At 40.2% G+C, this 24,911-nt stretch overlaps 1 protein-coding gene across 1 annotated transcript in view; it reads left to right on the top strand.

The window, feature by feature from the left end:
• ACSL3 (acyl-CoA synthetase long chain family member 3) overlaps window positions 1-24,911 on the top strand; it is a 73,549-nt gene that overhangs the window by 28,792 nt on the left and 19,846 nt on the right. Inside the window, exons 3-6 of the mRNA XM_032401236.1 lie at window positions 14,493-14,907; window positions 21,922-22,099; window positions 23,279-23,388; window positions 24,255-24,393. Of these exons, the coding sequence (XP_032257127.1) occupies window positions 14,530-14,907; window positions 21,922-22,099; window positions 23,279-23,388; window positions 24,255-24,393 (805 nt within the window). The 5' untranslated portion in view covers window positions 14,493-14,529. The remainder of the gene's footprint in view (window positions 1-14,492; window positions 14,908-21,921; window positions 22,100-23,278; window positions 23,389-24,254; window positions 24,394-24,911) is intronic.

Raw genomic sequence — 24,911 nt, 5'->3', positions numbered from 1 at the left:
TTTGTGAGGCATTTATTATTACCACCCCAGTTGTATAGTGAACTTGAAGCTCTGGAATTTAAGGGAATTGTCCCCTGTTACACAGTGAGTCAGTGGGGAGGCCAGCATCACACCAAGAGCTTATTGCCATAGTTCTAAAAGGAGCAAGTCTATTGAACATTTTTATATGCAGTCAAACTAGTGTTGCAAGTAATAGTACCTTCATTAGATTATATAAAGTATGTAAATAAAACTGCTTTGAAATTTTGCATAAACAGAACTTTGTACCCAAACCAACTATACTAATAACTAGCATTTATAGTGCCTTTGCATTTTTCCAGAGTCCTTTATTACTTGCTGCATTCCATTTTATCCTCACTTTAAATTTTGTGCGTTAGATAAATGATGCAGACGATGACAGACATGGGAAAATAAGGCACAGAAAAGTTGTTTCATAAACAAAAGATCAAAATTAACTAGTGGTAGAATCCAGGCTATAATTCGCTTATTCCATGAGATGGTTAATTGTAGGGTGACAGGTTTGCCTAAAACTTTCCTGGTTTTAGTACTGAAAGTCCTGTGTCTTGGGAAACCCCAAAGTCTGAGGCAACCCAGAGTGGTTGGTCATTCCTAATAATTGTCACACTTGGTGGGGGCCTGGGGATGGGATTAGGGTTGCCATATAAAACATAAGGCACTCAGTTAAATCTGAATTTCAGATAAACATTGAATAATTTTTTTACTACATGTTCCATATATATGTATGGGACATATGTACGTTCATTGTTTATCTGAAATTCAACTTTAACTGGCTATCTTCTGTTTTTATTTGTTAAGCCTGACTGTCCCAAGAGTGAAGGGACATTCTGATGTGTAAAAAGATCACTTAGCTGCTTTTTTATGTAGACCTTAGGCTTTATACATTTATCTGCTTAAATAAATGTACCATCTAGCACTACTTGACTCTTGTTCTTTTAGTTACGTGGGTAGAGATGCAAGAGGTCAGGATGAATATATGAAATCATATTTTGCTCAGTGCATTAAAACTGGTGTGCGCATGCGGGTGCACGCGTGTGCGTGTGTATGTGTGTGTGTGTGTTGGTTTGAAGCAGTTTTGTACTTGGCAGGAAATTTAACCCAGAGATGAGCCCCATTCTATCTTTGTTGGATCAGTCTGTCAAACACTGGCACATTCTCAGACCATCCATATTGTCTTTCGACTATATGTTAAAAAAGTATTTTTGCTGTTGTTAAAATAGTGGACTCACATGATCCAAACTGAAAAGGAAGTAAAGGTTTTCCTTACTCCCTTCTTGGACCTGTTCATTTGCCCACTATGGAGACAGTCTGATCTGATTGGAAAACGTTAGAATTTTAGAAACGGACCTTAGAAATCTTCCTATTGAGTTTTTTTTTTTTTTTTTTTTTAAAGCATGGGAACTCTTGCTCTACCCACCCCCCACCCTCCACCAAGGGGGAAGAGTGTCTTGTATAGAAGACAGGGATAGAAATGGGTTCCTCTGGTCATTTACTTCTTCAATGTTTGGTGGTTGTCAGTACTCCAAAATTGATTTGGGAGCGCTTGGCATCAGTACAGTTTAGTCTTACAATAGATTCACGTGAATTCCATCATCATTAATGATGAGAAAATTACAATTTATTGACTTAGACAAGGTCTCATAGTAACTGGTGGAAGAGCCAAGACTAGTATATATGTATTTTTATGCATGTGTTTTTGTGTATGCATTTTTAAAACGCCTTTTCTGAAAGAGGAGAGAGGGAAACAAGCCATAAGTGACTCTCGAAGATAGAGAACAAACTGAGGGTTGATGGAGGGAGGTGGGTGGGGGATGGGCTAGATGGGTGATGGGCATTTAGGAGGGCATTTGTTGTGATGAGCACTGGGTATTGTATGTAAGTGATGAATCACTGAATTCTACTCCAGAAACCAATAATGCACTATATGGTAACAACAAGAACAACAAATTGAGCCACCCCCCCAAAACCCTGTTCTGTATCAAGCTGAGAAACATATAAATTCCCTTGCTTAAATTCTGTTTCCTATTTGATTTCATTCAAGACAATATTTTTTAATTTTTTTGTTTTCATTTTTTTTAAACATTTTTTTTTCAGATTTATTTATTTGTCAGAGAGAGAAAGAAAGGAGGAGCAGGGGGAGCGGCAGGCAGAGGGAGAGGGAGAAGCAGACTCCTCGAGGAGCAGGGAGCCCATTGTGGGACTTGATCCCGGGACCCCGGGATCATTACCTGAGCCAAAGGCAGACACTTAACCGACTGAGCCACCCAGGCATCCCTCAACACTTTTTAAAAGAACATCTGGCTTGTAGAAAAGGAAGGTGGGATGAAAGTAGATTTTTAAAGAATATGTCTCAGTCAGGGTTAGGGAAGTCAGGGGAGTGTATTTGTGGTTCAAAGAGAATATTCCAGTCCTATTGTTATTTCAACTATTATAATAAAAGGATTGAAAAAGTTTAAAAATTACAGCGAATAACTGAAATTATGTAAAGTGAGTTGGCTCTGTCAGCTGCTTTTCAATTTTTAATGTAAATACGTTTATGGTAAAGACTTGCTGAATTTTCCTCCCTTCCTCTTTCTCCCCTTTTCCCCTTCTTCCCTCCCTCCCTTCAAATAGATCTTTGGGGCCAAAATTTCATTTCCTCTGGTTAGAACAAACAAGCCTGGTAGTGTTCTTAAAAAGAAAAGGACATAACTATTATTTCCTCATAAAATTTCCTGGTTGTGAATTTGGAAGTTAATCTAATTCAGATGATAATATGACTGAAGCCTCTAACAATGGTTTCAGTAGACTTTCTGGTACAGAATTTCTTAACTTCTTTATTTGTTGTATTAAGGAAGTACTTACATGGATAAATGGCATCAATTTTCAGCCATATGGTCTAATAAAGTCATAGAGCAGTAACAACTGTGGGGGTCAGAGTTGAAATTTTCAGAGTTATTAAGCACTGTGTTAATATTTGGAGTTTTAGAAAGGACAAATCCTTTGTGTTTCCTCCAGTAAAGGAAGAGTGAGAACCACCATATTATGCAGTACTGAGGCAACCTAATAAATTAGCTTTATGTTGATATTTGTAAGAATTAGGAAAAGCTCCTATGGTGGAGTCTGCCTTTTTAAAATGTTTTACTTTTTCTTTTTCTCTTTTTTTGGGGGGGGGAGCAGTGCGTACATAGAGTGAATGTTTTAAACCATTCTCCTGAGCCAGATACGTATTCATCTTTCTATTATGCTTTTAGTCTTGGGAAGCCTAGAAGTGAGCATGTTCATCAGAGCCAGGGACTTGCCTCTAAAGAAACTTTTTCCTGATAGCAAATCATAGTTGCTAGTTGCATTTCTCATTACAACTCATTAGACCCCAGTCTGGGAAAGACATCTTTCTTTTTGCCCTTCTTGACTCAGTTTCTTATTTCAAAACAAGTAATTTAGATAATTTTTCAGGGACTCTTGGTTTGTGTAGAATGTGACTTTTGTGGAAAGGAGTGTCTGTCTCTAAAGTTGTGAAGGACTCTTTAGTTTTTTTCTTTTTAACAATAAAATATTAACCCTAGAGTTTAGGGACTGTGGAGAAATTAAAAAGCTTGGGTGGGAGTCAAACACATAGGTTAAAATTCCACCTCATTTGTTAGCTCTAAGTACCTTTGAGCATGATCTGTTTGAAATTAGGTTTTTTTTTATAGAGGTGATAAAAAGCTCCCTACACAGTGCTTGCATTATTGGTACTCAAAATTGCTTCCCATTTATTGCAAGCTTGGTGAAAAATTCTAGGCACATCTCACAGATTTCTTGATATCCATCCCTGTGCAATCCACTTATTTGTACTTCATTAGAGGTAACATGCTAAACTGTATTTTTTTCCCCCAGATACGAAGTTACATAGTGCTGATGCATGTTTGGGTGTTGTAGGCTACAAGAAAAACACAGGAGGAAATAAGAATGGGTAATGGGCAAGTTAATCAATAAATAAATTGGGGAGAATCCAGATATCCCTCTGGAGCATTTTCTCATTGCCTCCTCTCTTTCCTGGGTATTCTCTCTGCTCCTAGTGGATCTGTAGAAGAATCCAAGTTTTGGGTTTCTGCCCTGCTCTGGAAGTGGAGCTTTTCAGGTGGTATTTTGGCTGGGAGTGGGAGGGGGGGCAGAAAGACCTACTGTCCTAGCAGAGTAATGTACTGGTGTTACTGGCCTCTTCCCTCCTATAGACATCACAGAAGTCTCCAGTTCTGAGCCAGACTCCCATTTCCCTTGTTCAGTCCTCCAGCTCGGGGAGATTAAGGGATTGAGATACTACTGTGTTGTATCTCTCCTGTGCCTGTGAGGTTCTTGAAGTTTCTCTGTTTAGATAGCTGCAACCAGATCTAAGCAGGTAAAGCCTTTTAATATATTAGTATGAACATGGTCCCTGTGGCAACCTACTGGTTTCCCCCTCCCCCACAGTACAGGCATTTACAGTTTCCTGTTACTAAAACATATGTTGTCTGTGGAAGTTTTTCATATGATTTGCAGCCCCCCCACCCCCGCATTTAAAGAAAGTGGGACTTAACATAGGTTGTATGACTATGATAATAATACTCCTTCAGTAACTATTTAAAAACTAGAAGTTTATGCTAACATGAGAATTTCATATGTCCCCTAAGTGTATTATTTGAGAGAGATTTGTAGGTGGACGTTAATCTGTATTACTTTGCGCAGAGTTATTTCAATTCCTGCCCTTAGCTTTCTGACAATTATGCAAAATTTTATCTGCCCTTCCTCCTCCACCACCTCCTTCTCTTACGCCCCAGGTGTTCTGTGTTCTTCCTTTTAAGTAGTAGAGGCCACTCAGGGAAGGATTTTCCTTAAACTTGATCATTATGATTTAAAACCACTTGCTAATTAAAAGATGCAAGATGTAAATAATTTCTTTTGACCTAACACAATGGACCATTTACATGTGTTTGAGTCTAGCTAGTCATAATCACACAAGTTCACATTTTGAGATACTTGCTCATCTATCATTGTGTAAATAATGATGGGTCGTTTTCTTTTAATGTTGTTAAACTTGACTCAACTTGTTATTTTAATTAGCAATTCTGAGAGTATGGTAAAGATGGAGATTTTTATATTCTTTTTTTAATTTTATTTATTTGAGGGGTGCCTGGGTGGCTCAGTCAGTGAGGCGTCTGCCTTTGGTTCCGGTCATGATCTCAGGTTCCTGGATCAAGCTCCACATCTGGCTCCACGTGGGGAGTCTTCTTGTCCTACTCCCTCTGCCCCTTCCCCCCGCTTGTGCGCGCTCTCTCTCTCAAATATTAAAAAAAAAAAGAATTTATTTGAGAGAGAGGGTGTGTGTGTGTGCACAAGCAGGGGGAGTGGCAGAAGGAGAGGGAGAAGCAGGCTACCCACTGAGCAGGGAGCCTGACCCAGGGCCCTGAGATCATGACCTGAGCTGAAGGCAGACACTTAACTGACTCAGCCACCCAGGTGTTCTGGAAATTTTTATATTTTTTATGGTGGAAAATTAATGTACTTTGACCCATTGTAGCCTCATTTAAATATTTAGAAGTAATTGCTTACAAACCTTGACTCGTCCATACTGTTGTCAGACATAAAACCATGCAGGCTTGTATATACATTTTTTTTTTCCTTTTAAGAATTAGCAAGGTACACGGAAGTCCGTTCAGGTCAATTGCAAGTACATATAACTAGTTTTTAATGTTTGCATTATTGTCCATACTGTGGATGTGTATGTTCTTCAGCTATTCTTGGATTGATTTAGATCATTTTGTTTTCAGTTGTTGAAAGAATGTTTTCCATGGACAGTTTACTGATACAGTAGGGTTTATTCAGCAATTCATTAATCAGGCAGCATCCAATCTGGTAAATAGAAAGGAACTCCAAAGGTGAGGTTTTTATAGATCAAAGTGAGCAGGAACAAGGAAGTTACACTGGACACTTGCTGATTGGTGAAAGCAGGGTTAAATTCCTTAGATGGAGCATATGCTTAGTGGGCAAGCGATGATTGGTTGACCTGCGTCTTCCTTTTCTCTGCCAGGTAACCATGGAAACTTGAGTTTTGGTTTGTTGACTTGGGTCTTAGCATGAGTCACTCCATCTTGGGCCTAATCTGGTTACTTTAAGTTTTTTGCCTCTGAAACAATACTGGCATGTCCTACAGGCTTTGCCTTTAGATTGTACTGCTTACTATTCCTTCTTGGTGCAGTCGTCTGTCTCCCTGTTCCTGAAATACTTGAACATCAAGTTTTCTGTGACTCTGCTTCTGTCTTGTCATGATTCTTAGTGGTTTCAATATCTTTCCAATACTGTGGTCTTTGTATTTCTTGACCTCCTGTCCTTACATGCTGTCATACCCCAGTCTGCCTTTGCTACCTGTTTAGCTGTATGCCTTCTACATATCAGCTTCAAGCATTCTACTCAGACCATCACCTCCAGTGGTTCCATTTTACTCTCTTAGTACCTTAACCCAACAGTCTGTCACCACACAGGATCTGAATGCATTGATCCTATCTCCTTTTCACAAACCCTTTCCCTTCTTATGGGCCATCCTTCTTTCCTCAGCTTAAATCTCCCTGATCAGTCATGGAAGTAGTCTTCATTCCCTTGTCTTTCCACCCCCTCCCATGTTTTGTTCTGGTACTTGCCTGGTAAAACCCTTTCCTTAGTTAATTCAGCTCTCTGCCAGTTCCCATTTCTGCTCCACCAGTTGAACTTGGCTGGGAAGCACACAACCAGCTCGATGGGTCTCCCTTTACATCCAGGAATCAGACTTCGGGTGGACCTTATGAGCTGTCAGGTGATTCTCCTGTCTCCTATTTTCCTGTTCTCTCAGATGACTGTTTGATACTTTCTTTCTACTTAATTTTCTAATACCTTCCTTTCCTCCTCTCTCAGTCAGTGATTTTTCTTCGTATTACTCTGAGAAAATAAAAGCACTCAGAATTTTCTACTAGCTCCTGGTACCACCCACATGCATCTGTGTCCCTGTTCCTATGTAGGGCCAACCTCTTCACTTGGATGCTGTGTCACACCCTCTCTTCTGTATAATCTTTTCCTTTCCTCCACTGGGGTCCTAGCTATCAGTATGCAGACAAGCTATAACTATCTCTTTGAAAACAAAAGAATGCTTTGTCCTGTCCCAGTATCCATTTCTCTCTTCCTCTTTAGAGTGCTCCCACTGTTCTTTCCTAAGCTCTTTGCAGTTGGGCTTTCATCCTTACCATAGCTATTTTCCAGGTCAACAATGACCTTCACACTTTTTTTTATTGTAGTAAAATAATGCGGAACAAAATTTACCAGCATAACCATCTTTAAGTGTCCAGTTCATTGGCATTAAGTAGATTTCACATTGTTGTGCAACTGTCTCCATCATCCATCTGCAGAACTTTCCTGCCATTCCAAACTCTATACCCATTAAACACCTCTTGCCAACCCTCCTTGCCCTCAGCCCCTGGCAGTCACCAGTCTGGCTGTGTCTATGCATCTCATATAAGTGGAATTAGGTATTTGTCCTTTTGTGTCTGCCTTATTTAGTGTCATGTTTTCAAGATTCATACACATTGTAGTATGTATCAGAACTGTCAGAACTTCATTCCTTTTTAAGGTTGAGAGTAATATTCCATTGTGTGGCTCTATCAACATTTTGTTTATTTATTCACCCGCCAGTGGACATTTTGGGTTGCTTCCACCTTTTGGCTATTGTGAATAACTTTGCTATGAAGCTTGATGTACAAATACCTGTTTGAGCCCCTGCTTTTAGTTCCTTTGAAAATACACCCAGAAGTACAGTTGCTGGATCATCTGGTAATTCTGTGTTTAATTTTTTGATGAACTGCCATACTGTTTTCAGTAGCCACTGCACCATTCCACATTCCCACCAGCAAAGCTTAAGGGTTCCAGTGTCTCCACTTCCACATCCTTGCCATCCTTGCCATCCTTGCCATCCTTGCCAGGACTGTTATTTATTTTTTTTGCTAGTAGCCATCCTGATGAGTGTCCTCATTGAGGCTTCGATTCACATTTCAGGCCTCATCTTTGTTGACTTGTAGGTAATGTGTAGAGCTGATCAGTGTCCTCCTGTGACTCTACCCTTCCGATTTTCCTTTGCTAACACTGACCCCTTCTGTCATGCCCCAGGACTCTCAATTTTGATCTGCCCAGGATCTGCTCTTTGTACTTCTTACTCCCTTGGGCATGCCAGCCAGTCTCATGGCCGAAGATACTGTCACTGTTCTGAGTTGCCTTCAACGAAACCTGTTCCTCCTGCAGTCTTCCCTTCCTTAGTTAGTGATGCAGCTGAGTGGTTTTTCATTATTTTTTTACCTTCCTAAAGCAACAGCCTTCTCCACCCCCCCCACCAGTGTTGTTCATTTCGTTTAGCCTGCGCATGTGTCTCTGTAGCTGTTCCAACCTGATGGTATTTAGTTACTTGGTGGTCTGTTTTGTGTTTTGTTCATGACTGTGACTCAAGTCATCCACAAGAGTAATTGGTGTTCATTCTGTGTTCAATAAATGATTGAGAAATAAATGAATGATTGAGTCCTTATTCATATGTACTTAATATGCACTTGCTTTTCTGTAGAATAGAGTTCCGAGTGTGGGTTTGTATGTGGGTTTTAAGTACTGCAGGATGGCTTAATGGACTCTGGATATTACAGTCTTTAAGTCATTAGTAGTGGAACTATTGGATGAAAATCGGCAAGGCTTCATTTTAATTTTAATTCTAAGTTTAAGGAGAACATACTGTCTATTTGGATAAACGATCTGTGTTTTTTTCTCTTTTATAGCTTCTCTGTGCAAACTCTTTTTCCTATGTGTTGCTGATTTTTTTTTTTTAATTTATAAGAGCTCTTTATATATTTCGTCATGTATTATTTTTTCCCCGAGTCTTGTTTTCCTTTTGATTTTCAAATTGTTTCACCAGACAAATGTTAACTCTTTAAAAAAGAATTGATAAGAAAAATTTGAGAAACATGCGTAGTGGAGTAGTTCTCAAACACTGTACATAAGATATTACGTGGTTGCTGTTTAAAAAATGAGTCTGCTATTAGAGTTTTCAATTTATAGATATTGGGGAGGTAAGGAAGGGGGGATGGCATGTCTGAAGAGTCTTCTATTTAAATACTCTCCTTGGTAATTCTGGATATGATTGGTCTATGGATCACAGTTGAGCAGCACTGCTGTAAATCTACTGTGTTTGGAGGCATGGCAAAGCAGTAGACCGATCCAAGGAATAGAATCATGTCTAGAAACAGATCCAGTTGTGAACGAGGACTTACTATTGAAGATGACATTGTGGTTAATCGAGAAAAGGGTCGTTTATTTAATAAGCAGTTCAGATAGTTCATCCGAAAGCAAAAGTTAGCTTTCTTCCTTACACAGTATAGAAAAATAAACTCCATATTGATTAAAGTTCTAGATGTAAAAATTATGCAAATACTAGAAAAAATATTGGAGCCCATTAGTTTAACCCTGGTATGGATGAGGCCTTAGCATGGACTGGAAACCTAGAAGTCATGAAGGAAATGATGAACAGATTCAATTGTTCAGGTTTGCTTTCTGAAAGGTGATGCTCACTGTAAGATGAGGCAACATAATAGAGCACCGTGACTTTACTGGTTCTCTAGATTTTCCACAGCCCCTTCAGCAAATGCAGTTGGCCAGAGGTTTGTACTTTACCCTGTTTTAGAAGCGCATAGAGTCTTTTAGAGGACTTTTAGAACAATGGAATGTCGTAATTGCATGTGGCTGGTGCATGTAGGCTGCATTTGATGCTACTGAGCACTTCTCCTTGGCTCTCCCAACCCTTGGCCTCGTAGCACTGCCTTCTTGGGGTTCTGCTATTACTGGTCTTGCCAGTGGGATTTTCCTGCTCAGTCTGGGCTTTGGTTTCCCTCCAAAGTTTTCTGTCCTTGAACTTGATTTTGGAGATTTCCTATCTTTTCATCCTTCCTCTGATTATGGCTCTAAAATGTGTGCTTCTAGCTCTGATCCCTCTTACCCTTCGCAGCTTATATATATGGATGACTCACAGGCATCTCATACTCATTTTCAAGACTTGTATTCATCTCCTTTCCCCAGCCGTCCCACTGCTGACCAGCTACTGCTTACATTTCTGTCTCGGTTGAAGGCACCCAGACTGTTTTACCTTCTTTCACTGCAGCTGCTCTGATTCGTGCCTTTATTCTCCGGGACTCGGATGCCGAAGCCACTGCGCTGTATTAAGACAGATTTCGGCTGCTGGGGAGGACTGGAGGAGTAGCTGCTGCTGCCACCCTCTGGGCAGTCGGGAGCTGGAAATCCTAGCTGCTGGCTTGGGCCCCACACCTTAGCCACCTTACTCCTAGGAGTAAAGGAGTCTCTCCACTTTCTCTTATCTGATTGCCTCCCCTCCAGTTCCTGCTGTTTTTAGCATAATGTTATTTTCTAAAACACTGGGATGCGGTGTGCATTGAAATGCAAATGAAGTTTCTTCACCAGCAATTTGACTTCCATGCCCTGCTCTCATCTCCTCACCCCCACCCTGCGCTACTAGCGGTTGATGGTTCCCTGATGAACACCTGCTGCTTTGGGTGCTTGTTCAAATGATGTGGTGTCAACTATTCAGAATCTCCCTTCTCCCGGCCCCCACCCCCCCAACCTTTTGCTAGTACTACCCTGTCTTGATTACTGTTACTTTGTATTAAGTTTTGGAATTGAGATGTATGAGCCCTCCAACTTGGTTCTTTTTCAAGATTGTTTTGGCTGTTCTTGGCTACTTTGAATTTCCATGTAAATTTCAGGATCAGCTTACAAAATTCTGTATAAAAACCAGTAGAGATTTTGGTAAGGATTGTGCTGAATCTGTACATCAATTTGGAGAACTTTGTCATTTTTAATGGTATTAAGTCTTACAATCCATAAACGGGATGTTTTTCTACTTATTTAGATCTTTAATACCTTTAAATAATGTTTTATGGTTTTCATAGTACAAATTTTACAGTTCTTGTTAGCTCATCCTATGTATTCTTTTTTTTTTTTTTTTTTTTTTAACGGTAGACCAGACAGAATGGTGGGCAGCAAAGCAACGCTTACTGAGTAATAGCAAAGTGATAGTACGAAGCTCCTTTGGAGGAGGGACCTGAGAGGGTTGCCTATGTATTATTTCTGATAGTGTTGTAAATATAATTGTTTTATTGCTAGTGTATAGAAATATAGTTGATTTTTTTGTATATTTGTCTTCCATCCTGCAACTTCTGCTGAACTGTTCTTTTTTTTTTATTTTTTATTTTTTTTATTTTTTTTTATTTTTTTTTCTTTTAAAGATTTTATTTATTTATTTTTTTTGACAGAGAGAGACATAGCGAGAGCAGGAACACAAGCAGGGGGAGTGGGAGAGGGAGAAGCAGGCTTCCCGCCGAGCAGGGAGCCCGATGTGGGACTCGATCCCAGGACCCTGGGATCATGACCTGAGCCGAAGGCAGACCCCTAACGACTGAGCCACCCAGGCGCCCTGAACTGTTCTTTTTTTTTTAGTGGGTTCTTTGGGATTTTCTATACAGTCATCATCTTATACAATCATCACCTGCAGATAAGTCTTTTTATTACATTATTTTTAAATTCAAAACACAGATACATGAAATTAAATTTCAGGGAGATTACTACATGAGATTACATCATTCTCCTGAGTTATTAAAATACATCTAGTTCCCTGCAGCTCTGATGTCTTGGAAGTAGTAGGATCATTTGTTTTCATGGTGTCATTTTTCTATATAGAAGCCTTCAATGGCTCCCCATCCCCTTAATGGCACAAATCTAGATTCCCTGGACTCTTTTTCCAAATTACTACATAATACATTGTCAAAGAAAACAGCACGGAATGGTGAACAGAACCCGGGGATTAGTTGGGAGTCCTGACTTCTCACCAGCTGTGGATGGGCAAATTTGGAGGTAATCTTTATCTTGTTAAATTGCAACATTGGACTTAAAACAATTTTTTTTAAAGATTTTAAGTAATCTCTACACCCATTGTGGGGCTTGAACCCACAACTCTGAGAACAAGAGTCATATGCTCTACTGACTGAGCCAGCCAGGAGCCCCTGGACTTTCAGTGTTTTTTTTTTTTTTTTAAATGTTAATCTTTTTTAATTTTTAAAAAATACTTATTTGTCAGAGAGGGAGAGAAAGAACGCACAAGCAGGGGGAACAGAGGGAGAGGGAGAAGCAGGCTCGCTCGCTGCTGAGCAAGGAGCCTGATACGGGGCTCGATCCCAGGACCCTGGGATCATGACTGAGCAGATGCTTCACTGACTGAGCCACCCAGGCGTCCCTGGACTTTTAATTTTTTAAGCATATTTTCTTGTTCTTTGAACATGTTTATAATAGCTGCTTTGCTGTCTTGTCTGAGTCTGACATTTGGGCCCTCTCAAGGACGATTTCTTTTTCCTGCTTTCTCCTCCTGTGTTTGGGTCTTTCATTTATCTGCATGTCTCATAATTTTTTGTTTAAACTGCACATTTAAGATCTTTTATAGCATTTCTTAGTGCTGATTCCCCCCTCCCCATTTCCCTGGCTTCTTGTGTTACTTGCTTGTCTATTCGTTTAGTGACTTGGTTGGCCTATTTCAATGCATTTTACACACACATTACCCCCCCCCCCCCCCCAACCAGTGTGCATCCTTTGATGTTGCTCCTCAGTGGGCACAGCCTTGGGAACAGAGTTCCCTTGAAGTGCCCTCTTTAGGGGATGACAGCATGGTTTTAGTAGGACTGTTTGACCATTTCTTTCTCTGATCTTTTTGTTAAACTGCTAAGTCAGCCTCTGTTGGTTCACACCCAGCAATTATTCTCCACTGATAGCTAGCTGATTGCATTATTGTATTAGAGCCCTGGGCCATAAATTGCCCCACAGTGTGATTCAGTTAAATTAGATGGCCTTTGTAGGAGTTATTTGAGGCCAGTGGTTGAGCTGCCCTGACTCTGGAAGGGCTCTTATTCTTTTCTCTTTTCCCTGATTCTGTTAAACTTCTGTTCGGTCTACTCTTTTCCTTGTTGCTATCATGGAACTACCAGCCTCATCTTAATTGCTCATCGCCAAAGTCTCCATTGTTTTCCATAGTGCCACGCGGCTCGAGCTTCCCTGTTCTCTGTTCCAACTAAAGTCAGTCCACTTAGGGATTGCTGAGGGGTGTCTGTTCTTGCAGCCTGCCTTGAACCATATAGAACCTGCGAGCCATTGCTGCAGAGCCAGGGGCAGGGACAGCAGCTTGTCCTCTGTTCTGTGAGCGGGGTCCCGGCCTGCGGCTGTCGCCTCTGCTCTTCTCTGTTTGGAGCTTCCCTCTGTCTGCAGTTACATTATGAGCGAGCCGAGGCAAGGACAAACTGGCCAAGTATTCTTGGCCTGCTGTGCCTACAGTAGAGTTTCCTCACATTTCTTGACCACATGTGCCTGGAATAGAATTTCTCCAATATGGAGGTGGGGGTAGGAGATGAGAATGCTAGAAATCAAAACCCTGGATTTGGAGCTGATTGGAATAATTAGTAGTTTGCTTCAGCTCCCCCCCCCCCCCAATATTATTTACGTACTACCACCACACAAAGGCCGTTTCCTCTGCCTGGAGTGCTCAGTTTCCCCCAGATAGGCACATGGCCCACTCTGGCCAGAGAGACTCCTGTGGACCATTCTTGTACTAGAGCGCCTCTCCGGCCTCGCCCTTTCACTTTGTGTTTCCCTTTCCTGGGTTCATTTTTCCTCAGAGGATTTGCCATCACCTGGCATGCATATGTACATTTGTTCATCACCTTCTCCCAGTGAATGTGTAGGCTCCCTGAGAGAAGGAACAGAGACTGTTGTTCACTGTTGTAGTTCCTGTACTTAGAACAGGATCTAACACATAGGAGATGGTCAATAAATCTGATGAATGCAAAGTAGAAATGGCCAGAGTTTACTGCCTTCTTGCTTCACAACTTAACCTGCCAAACTGAAAAATACCACTATAGGAAGGGAATTCTATGTTGTTTACCAACAACCAGTTCCTTGTTGCTGCCTAGAGTGAGAGAATGGAGTCCACTGGGAAAGAATGCAGTAATTATTGAACAGGCTGCCAGCCACGAGGGAGGAGAATGAGTGTATCTGCAAAGCACTTGCCATCCCTGAGGGATGAACAGGAAATTGGTATATTTTTGGCCTTGATTCTGATGTCGGTCTTCTGGCTTGCTCTCTCCTCACCACCGGGAAGTGTTTATGGGCACTTGGGGTTAGGTTGGAAAAGCCACCTGTTCACAGAATGGTGTAGAAACTTCTCTGTGGTGATTTCCATTGCTAATAGTTGTAAGAGATGCACTCGACCATATCGGAGTGGACTGGACATCGCTGGAGGCCAGTACCAGCTGCTGCTTGATTGGGGGAAAAAAAAATCCTCATTTGCCTATCTAATATGAAGATTTTTTCTTTACAGTTATTTTTAAATGACTTTGAACTAATATCTTTTTTTTTTCCCCTTCTAGATTCTGGAAATCCGTTAATTCCACTTTTTGAGCACTTATGAATAACCACATATCTTCAAAAACATCTACCATGAAGCTAAAACAGACCATCAATCCCATTCTTTTGTATTTCATACATTTTCTAATATCACTTTATACTGTTTTAACGTACATCCCATATTATTTTTTGTTTGAGACAAGACAAGAAAAAGCAAACAAAATTAAAGCAAAGCCTGTAGATTCAAAACCCGAGTCTGCATACAGATCTATTAACAGTTTGGATGGTTTGGCTTCAGTATTATACCCTGCATGTGATACACTAGATAAAGTTTTTATGTATGCAAAAAACAAATTTAAGGACAAAAGACTGTTGGGAACACGTGAAATTTTAAATGAGGAAGATGAAGTACAGCCAAATGGAAAAATTTTTAAAAAGGTAAGGTGATCTTTAATTGCCGTTGTCTTTGTTCTGAGTAAAATGTTCTCTCAGAAATGGCAGCAGGGGACAAGGACAGCCTGCTGCCGCTGGATGTGGCTGGTGTGGCAGGAGAAGCAGGGTGGGCAAGGGACCATGCTCTGATCTCCTGTACTCTCCTGCAAGGATTTGTTCTGAATTGTCACAGACCGGCCAGAATGCCCCCTGAGCCCGAGTGTCTGCCACGGCTTGGAATAAAATGTCTAGCGCAGTTTTGGGTCTGAAACCGTATTCCCTGGTGGTCCCACAAGTACCTGTGTGTGCTTGAGATGGTTCTGGGTTTTGAGATGGGAGGCCTCCTGTTTCTGATTTTATCATAGGTTGGGTGCTTAATGTCTTGGTATTTTGGTAGTGGCAGTTGCATAGTTTTTAAGAATATCTTTTCACCATTATATATCAGCTGCCATTGTTGATTTGAAATAGGGGATAAGACATCCTTAGAGGCGGTATAAAATAGTGGTTAAGAACCTGGATTCCAGATCCAGACTACAGGTTTAGATCTCAGCTTTGCTACCTACTAGCTAGCTGTGTGACTTTGGAAAAGTAATTTAACAAATTTGCCTCAGATTCTTTATCTGTAATATGAAGATAATGATTACTGCTGATATTTACATTAGCATTTCTTATGAGCCAGGCTGTTTAAGTTCTTTACATGTACCAACTTACTTAAGACTTAAAAAGCGCTATGAATTCGTGTTACCGTTGTTATTTTGCAGATAACGGCCCAGAGGCACCAGATAGGTTGACTTAGGCAAGGACGTTCCAGCTAGAAGTAGTAAAGCCAGGACTAGGCCCTAGGTTGTCTTGCTCCGTACGCACACACACACATTCTCTCTCTCTCTCTCCCTCTCTCACACTCACACACACACACACACACACACCAGCCGTGGTGTCTAGTGTAAATGCTCTAGTTTTTATAGTATCGTTGTCTTGGGAATTGGGTGGGCAAAATTACATGAGTGACTACAAAGACGTGGGGGTAGTGCAACGGTTTGAAGGATAGTGAGTATAGAAATGGCACGAAAATGCTGTTTTTGAACTTGGATTCATGACTCTCTTAGAAGCCGTTTTCTAAGCTCCAGGAGGTAAAAATTGAAGATAAAATTTTTTAGAGGCAGTAAGATGATCAGTAATCATCTTTGGTAATTTGGTCAGGTTATAGTTTATTATGTGTGTAGGCAAAGTTGTTTTTCTCTTTCCTTTTTCCAGCTACATCCTGACTACAGCCACCTTTTTCCTTTTAGTCACGAAGGAACTCTCAGGTCTCAGAGGAGTGTTCAAATAATCACACCATGGAATGAAATACTCAGAGCTTCTTCTGTGACTGCAGGACCAAGGGGGGTGTTATTTAACTTAATGGCCCGTTAATTTTGGCACTCATACACACAAATTCCAGAGTCATTTTCTTTCAAACGTAAAGGAGATGGCAAGCAAGTTAACGCCAGTAACTCCTAGAAATTAAAAATACATTGTTCTAATTGTAGATGACAAAATCTGTAAGTGTCCATCCCCTTTATATAGAGTGATGTTGTATCTTGTTCTGCCTGAAACTGTCCTTGTTTATCTTGCTTTGCCTGTCACATTAACAGTGCCTCCTTACAGTCTCAGAAGTGGCTTGGGGAAATCATACGGTCCTTCGACTTTTAAGGCATATTCTCTATTTCTTTTGCTGACTTAGTTTTGCCTCACTTAGATGAATTTTTTCTGTTAACTTAAGGTCTATCTGGAGAGTTAATAGCACATTTATTGAAATTGAAGTCATGTAGTTAAGCATGTTTGTTTACTCTTCTCTAACCTATAGATTATAACTTGCAAAACATTGTATCATAATGGTGTCTAAAAAAAAAAAATAATGGTGTCTGAGTTTTTGTTATAGTTAGTTGCTACTTTTTAGGGTATACCATCCTTGATTTCGTCTTTGAGAGATCTGGTAGTTATAAAAGATACCAAAACACTACAGTTTTTGAGGGCTAAAGTTTTCCACTCGTATGCCTCCTCTTAAAAACATTCATTTTTGTTTCTGGGTCTAATGCTATTTGAATTCAAAGATTGGGTTCCCTTGTTTTTAATCTCAGCATATATAACAGAAGTCCTCTGTTAGCAGGAGGTTTTTCTCCAGAATTGCATGTTACAGGCTTTTTATGGGACTGGCACTATTTCTCAGTCCTCATTCAGTACTTAGAGCAACAAAGTAGCTTCCAAGTATGTAAAAAGATCAGTATGGTAAATATGAAATTCCTTCTTAATTCAGTTTATCAGTGTAATTAGGACAAAATCCTAGAGCTTTCACAGTTGTTCCTTAAATGTGTCCAGATAACACACTGTACACAAGGAAAGTGTTTTTCCCTGTTGTGTGTTTGCATATGTGGCCTTTTCCTTCCTGTCCTGCCCATGGTGGCTTTGTTGTAGTCATTGTTTATTCAACAAGGAAATCTGTGAACTCAAAGAGGAAAGTTAGAAGGTGAAAAAACTCCTTAGCCTTTTCTGTCTACAGGATCTCACTCAGTCTTTCTACTGTTGACATTTGCCTCCAAATTGGCATTTGCCTTCAAATTGGCATTTGTGATTCGTCAGACTTTTGGGGAAGTCTTTATAGAATAGGTTATATTCTGATACAGAAAATATTATATTCTTCCTATATGAAATTAGGCTTATTGGGAAAGTAAAATTTTTAGGTTTCCTGTATAGTAAATGAAACACGTGTTTTCTGCCAGCCTTACTCAAGAAGAGCGTGACTCGAGTTTCTGTTGGTCTGTGTTGCAGTGGTAGCGGTGGTTTGCACACTGGACGGTGGGTACCTCAGCTGGGTGTTATAAACAACTAGGCTTCACCCCCCCCTGGTTTCTTGTTTACACCCACTGTATTGCGGCAGAAGCAGCATCTGCTCTGATACGAGAGTAAAAAGGGGACATTGCACAGCTGGTGCTTAGGTAAGAGTGGAGTTGCCTGGACTGGTGTGGCTTCCGCTGAGTGCTTACCAACTGGTGCGCACGCGTGTTTCCCATGAATGTATCGTCATTAATGGTTTCCATATTTGAAAATAACCTTGAATTGAAAAAGCCAGCTAGTGGTGTAGCAGTATCTGCAAGTTTCCTTCCTTCCTGTTTTGGGGGCTAAGCTTAGGGATTAACCCCAGAAGGTATCTGATAATGGTTGAATTAAAGATACCCAGACCTTCGGGCCGCCTCCCTCACCTGCCCAGTAACACCCCGTCTCCTTTCTGTGGTGCGGTTGGAGCCTTGTGATTTAGTGCTTAGATTCAAGAATGAGTCTGCCCGGATTCATATTCTCGTCCTGTCACTTACTTACGCTGTGTGATTTTTGAGCACGTTCTGCTGACTCTCTCGATGCCTCAGTATTCTCCTTTGTACAGTAGGGGTACTAAGAGTAACTCTGTCTAGAGTTACGAGAGAGTCTCATAAGCTACTGCTGCAGCGTGCTTAGCACAGAGTGAACTTGGCAAAGCTTAGCCGCCCTCCTCCTCAGGATCACCACCAGCCATCCAGACCTGTTGAAGATTTTCACTCCCTGGCTCCCTCACAGTACATTCTAATAATCTTCATTCGCAGAGAGAAAGGTTCTGTGAAGCCGGGTGTACTTTGTTGAAGAAGGCAGGGAAGTGTGTAATTGGAAATATTTCTCTTCTGAGTGGCTAAAGGAAAAGAAAAGTCCTGGACTTGCACTGGTTGACTTCAGCTACCTGAAAACTTGATTTTTACTTGATTGTCTCTTTCTTCAGGGTTCTGAATGGTGAAGTATTTGTGTGCTTTTATTTTACAGAATGTTCTGTATGGTATCTCCGTTTTATTTTTATAGCTTATCTTCTGAGATAAGAGGCCCTCATCATTAGCATCATCAAAGCATCTAATTTCATCTGTTCCTGAACAAAGTAAATGATTAAGTTCCTCTGTTCTGGGCAGTGGTGGTCTGAGTGATAACATTGATGTTTACCCATGTGTTTGTCACACCTGTTCCAGAATAACAATACAGCCAATTAAATGTGAGACATGAAAGCGACCATAGGGCCAATCTTAACTCTCCCGCTACCTCTGCAAATGAGGAAGCTGCTCAAAGGCTTCACAGTCGTCATTTCCATAGCCACACTAGTCATTCCCTTGCGTGACTCAGAGTCGGGAAAATTGAACATACTTGTGTCTCATGGGTCATGGGTGAGAATATTTAAGAGGTGGTAGGCAAAGGATGTGTGCACTGGAATGGAGGCAGAAGAAAAGTAGCTCTAGAGGTTAAATGATTAGGCGGATGTGGATTTTTTTTTTTTTTTTTTCAAACAGTCTTAAAAAAAAAATGAGGCTCCTGGAGCAGAAAGGGGTCAGAAGACTCAAGGTCCAAAGTGAATGGAAATTGTGTTAATTACACTGTTCATTCCACATGTATAGCAAATAATTGCTGAGTGCCGACTGTATGCCAGGTGCTAGGGAGACAGTCATGAACAGGACACACAGGTTACTCGTCTCATGGGTCTTACATTTGTATGGGAGGAAGAGAGACAATAACAAGTAAACAGATTAATAACTACTACGAAGACATAAAGCTGATTGGAGATCAGGGATAGCCTCTCTTGGTAGGTTATGGCTAAGTGGAGGCCTGAACAACAGAGGAGCCAACTTTGCAAAGATCTGGGTAATGAACCTTCTGTGCAGTGGGATAGGGTGTGTGCCCACTGGCTCTAAAACTGGAATGAGCCCAGTTGGGTGAGGCACTTGGGGTGCAAAGTTGAAGAAGGTATTCAAATGCTGAGAGTGAGTAACTCTCTAAATCCTGTGCCCTTGGCACCTGTCTTGCTTCATCCTAGTTCCTGCCCTGGCACAACCTGTTTGAAGGACAGAAAGGACAAAGTTGTATTTACAGGAAGTAACGAGTTAGGGGAGGTGAGTCTGGAGAAGAAGGTTGGATAGGAGCACAGAGACCCTGGCATGGCTAGGTCCCTTAGGGCTTCGTAGGCCAGCGTAAGGTTTTTGAACTTGGATGTGCAAGTAGAGGTGGCTGGAGATAGAAATTTGGGAAGTGCTTCGAAGTAAAGTCCTTGTAAGTTTGGCTATTGTTAGGGACAGTTCAACCATTGTAATACCATGAGGGGAACTGCGAAGAATATGAGTACAGATGTATGTAGGTTATTAAACTTGGTGCTAAGAAGATAAGGGCATTTCTGTTGAATTTCTAATTTCTCAGTGATATATGAGACAGTATTATCACCTTATCACCTGGACAGGGATAAGGGAGGGAGGGGGTGGAGGATATTTGAGTAGAGAGAAGTAGCCATTTCAGAGGGTGAGAAAATGAGTAGACCCAGGGAGTCCTTATAGGATTGCTGGGTGTTGAGATCTGTGATCCTGGATAGAGAATGAGTTTGGGTATTCTTCAGCAGTATGGACAGGGAATAAGTAAATGAGTTTAATTTCAGGTTTAAGCTAACCATGGGGACAGAGTTAGAATTGGGAATTTTTTCCAGCAAAAGTCAAAATTATGGGGTAGATAGGGGCCTTGAAATGTAATCTTTATGGGAAAGATCACTACTAGGAGATTCAGTGGTTTAAAGAATTAAGTGAAACAGTTTAGTTACACTTGAATTAGACTCATGATTTGATTTCTTTTGCCACATGGTGGCTGTATCATATGGGTTTAAAGATCTGGATTATGTAGATAATAATACCTTTCGGAATATATACATTCTCTGAAACTTAACAAAGCTCATCATTTAGATTCTAGAATCTAAGAGGTAGCTCATGCTAATCTTTGGAGTGTAAAATTCTTAATTGTAGTCCAGTTCGTGCACGTTTTGGCCAAGTTCTCATCTGTCTTCTCACCCCCACAGAGCTCCTTTTGAAGTCATTGGAGCTCCCCGTGCTGAGCATTTCATGGGGGTGCAGAGCAAGGTGAGAGTTTGGGACCAGTGAAGTTAAATAAATATTTTAAATCCAGTTGCCTTATCCATCAAAGAAAGACTTTATTCCCTAAGTCCATTATGGAATAGGACACTAGAGGGCAGTATTTATCCTTTTTTTTTTTTTTTTTCCCCCCCTCCCCATTTCTATCTTCACCCAGTCTTTTATTCCAAGAGCTCCCAGAAATGTTGGATGCATTTTGGGAAATGAATGTGGTTAGTTTTAAGGTGTATGAGACATATGAGTGAAACAGCCACGTTTGGAAAATATGTATGTATTTGGAGCGCGAGGAGCTTTTTATCCAGTCTGTATGTAATTGGGGATTTATGGTCTAATCTAAGTTGGAGAAAATTCCTAAAGAAAAATAAGTTAGCCAGTTTAAAAACATGATTATTACCAATGAAGACTTAATGTTACCTCTACTTATGGTAAGCACAAATGAAATGTTGAAAGCCCAGTGGTGCCAGTGGTTATTTAAGGCTTCAGCGGAAAGGCTTTGATGAATGATAAAACTAGTTCTGGTTGCGTAAATAGACTTGTTTAGAGTTCAGTACGGGAGGGGGCAATTCAAATTAAACAGCCATAAATATGTCTGTTATCTTGGGTCTAGCCAGTTTCTGTTTGTAAATCATATTACCATTTGATAGTGAAATCTGGGAATTTATAAGTAGAGGGAAAGTTAATTTTTGGTATCATTAGTACTTGATACTAGGCTAAATTTTAAGCTAACATCTAAATTGTTTAAGTAAATGATGTATAAATGAATTACCAATATATGAGCTTTTGACAAAAAAGCTGACCTTTAAGATCCTGTCAAACCCTGAAGATTTTTAAAAAACTCCCCATTACAATTGAAGATGTAGCATAAGATTTGTCATAGAAGTTATTGCAAAATAGCTATTTTCAAAATAGATTTTTTTCACTTGAAATTCACTTTCTAGCTTTTTGTTAGGAAAAAATACATATGTGCAAACATAACTGGTTTGTCATAAAATTTGGAATCTTGGCTTCTTTCTGGAAAATAATATTTTGGTTATATTAAAAGGTATTTGTATGTTTTTTATTTTATCAGGTTATTCTTGGAAACTATAATTGGCTCTCCTATGAAGATGTCTTCGTTAGAGCTCTTAATTTTGGAAATGGTTTACAGATGTTGGGTCAGAAACCAAAGACCAATATCGCCATCTTCTGTGAAACCAGAGCCGAATGGATGATTGCTGCGCAGGCGTGCTTTATGTATAATTTTCAGCGTATGTGGGCTTTCTGATCTTCTGTGTGGGAGATAGGATGCTGTTTATTATAAATATTTCACTCTTTAAAATTCTGAAGTTAATTGCTACCTTGCATCTAGTCAGGGGACCGCTCTGTTACAACTTCGAGTTAGAGGTCTGCTTTGGAACAAATTGTGTAGTCAGTGTAGTAAGGGGACTGGAACCTGTTAATAGGGGCCTTGGGGCCTCGCGGACTCGGCTGCTGGTTCTCTCAGGAATCTTCTTGTGAAGTTAGTGTCACTTCGTCCCCACTTCTGTTGGTAGCAGCAGTTGACATCTGAAACTGCACTACTCGGAGCCACGAGCCAGGTGAAAGGACAGGGAATATTTATATTGTTATTTAAGTGGCAGTCTCGATGCCCCAGACTGTGAGGTAGTTCTGGAAGCTTAGTTCATAGATCTTGGTGCCAAAATGGGATGTTAAGTATGGACATTCTCTTACCTTTCAGATGGAGCAGAAGAGATACTTTTACCAGATATCTTGCTGTAAATGCTCCACTGGTTTTTAAAACTGACATATCTTTTTGTTTTCATGGGTGTGGGCTTATAGTTTGCTTCTTTTGGGAAGCTTCGAAATAATTCTCTCTTAAAGTCACTTTAAGTCTGACTTCTGTGACTTAGGCAGCAAGCAAATCAAAGTCCACAAGATGATTATTAAATTTCAACATGGCTAAGAATGTTTTTCTTGAGTTTTCTACTAGAATAAGCAGTACTGCCACCTATTCATGTTGTTTTCTTAACATATATAACACCTTCAACCTGATACTCAGTGCATTATCTTACTGGTAGGTACTCTTTTTCATATTTTAGTACCAAGTATTTAACAACTAAGGCTTTGATATTTTAGGAGTCAGAAGTAATTCCTTCCATTGTGGCATCCCAGAGTAACATCTGTAGGTGAAATAAAATTTAAAAATTTCGTTTTAAAATATTAGAAATCTTCGGGGAAATTAGGAAGGGGTGAGTGAGTGGGCATAATGTTTATTAGTATATTGAAATAATTTAGATAATCATGGAACAGTTACATAATAAACTATGGATCTGACGATTTAGGGTTCTTTATACCATTAGGATTCATGACCACTTTCAGAGACTTTAGTTACATTTAGTACTTCCATGAAATGTGGAATATTTGACTTGCCCTTCTTTTCTCTGTAGTTGTTACGTTGTATGCTACTCTAGGAGGTCCAGCTATTGTTCATGGATTGAATGAAACAGAGGTGACCAACATCATTACTAGTAAAGAACTCTTGCAAACAAAGTTGAAGGTGAGGACTGTGGTTATTTTTATAACTGTCCAGAACTTCCAGAACTATCAGTGTCATGAGCTCTAATATTGATACTTTTACGATCTTTAAAATCCTGAATATCTTTGTAAACTTTTAGGAATATCATACGTTCTTCCTTTCCTTTAGAAAAGAAAAAGTAGATTTCATACATATTTGTGTAATAAGTAGTGCAGAGAGTTACAGATCATTAACATGGTATGCCCGTGTCTAAGGTAAAGGGATTACCTTTTTTCTTTATTGTGTTCATTTGTTTTCTAGTCTATTTTCAGTAAATTTATAAATTATAAGGGTTTCTGAAATAGTAATTCCTTTATATTATTTCTGAAGCATTGAGTCATTATGAGTTTCTAGAATTTTTTAAAGGGAAAAAAGAGACTTTATGAAACTGTTGGAGAAAGGTTTTGAAAGTCCGTAGACGACTCCCAGTGAAAACAGTAATGTCTGCTGGGTTTTTTATACCCAAATTTATAAGTGAGTTCCCTCCCCCTCCCCCCATATCTTTATGAGCCTCTTAAAAACATATAGGACATGTGGCTACTCTGTAGTTCAGGCAGCCTGTGTTTATATGCCTATTTTGTGAGGAAGTGACATTGCTGATTAGGATTTTACCAAAGAATGGGCACACACAGTGAATCTAGTGCTATAAAATAGCAATTTAAATTTCAGGCCGTATTTCTCCATCTGAAAGGAGTAGTATTCATACCAGTGCACCCCCTCACCGTTTTTTTGGAGGCAAGAAATTAATAATTCATGGATTATGGTAAACTTTTCTTGTGTCTGGGACTGTTTGCTAAGCTGTTTTGAAACAGTGACGAAGAACGTAATGAATGCTTGTGTTTTTCCAGGATATAGTTTCGTTAGTCCCGCGCCTGCGGCACATCATCACTGTGGACGGTAAGCCACCAACGTGGTCCGAGTTCCCCAAGGGCGTCATCGTGCACACGATGGCTGCAGTGCAGGCTCTGGGAGCCAAGGCCAGCAGAGGTACGGCGCACCTTCCCAGTTCCTTAGGGTCGTTCTACAGTGACCGTGTTCTCCGCAGTGGTTCCAGACCCTGAAGTCAGATCAGGGACAAATCATGTTCTAGACCATCACTTTGGGAAGTAAGGTCACTCTATACTTTTCCTCTACTCTTTTTAAAGTAGGGTTTAAGGGAGAATACACACATTAATTTATTGTTCTAAAAGGAGTAGTTATTCAAATACCTTTTACATTATACAGGTTTCCTGTTTCTGTTTTGTGATAGTTTTCAGTGGCTTAAAGTTAGTTTTCTAAATAATGCCATTAAACTAGTCCTGTGTGGATTATCTATAAGTACAAACAGATAGCTGGAGTGGCTAAACCTAGATCCCCTCTTTCACTCCCTGCCCCAACTCTGTTTTTTCCTGAGGGAACATCTTTTTATCCCCCACCTGAACACTTCGGCATGGTGATGCCAAAAACTCCTACTCTCAAATAAGTGTCAGGAAATGTTCGAAAGTATACGGGTGTTGATGAATATC

This window comes from Phoca vitulina, unplaced genomic scaffold, assembly GCF_004348235.1.
Source record: "Phoca vitulina isolate PV1807 unplaced genomic scaffold, GSC_HSeal_1.0 scaffold1, whole genome shotgun sequence".
In the NCBI taxonomy this organism is placed as follows: domain Eukaryota; kingdom Metazoa; phylum Chordata; class Mammalia; order Carnivora; family Phocidae; genus Phoca; species Phoca vitulina.
The sequence above is the reverse complement of the archived record's forward strand: the minus strand, read 5'-3'. Positions and strand labels throughout refer to the sequence as shown.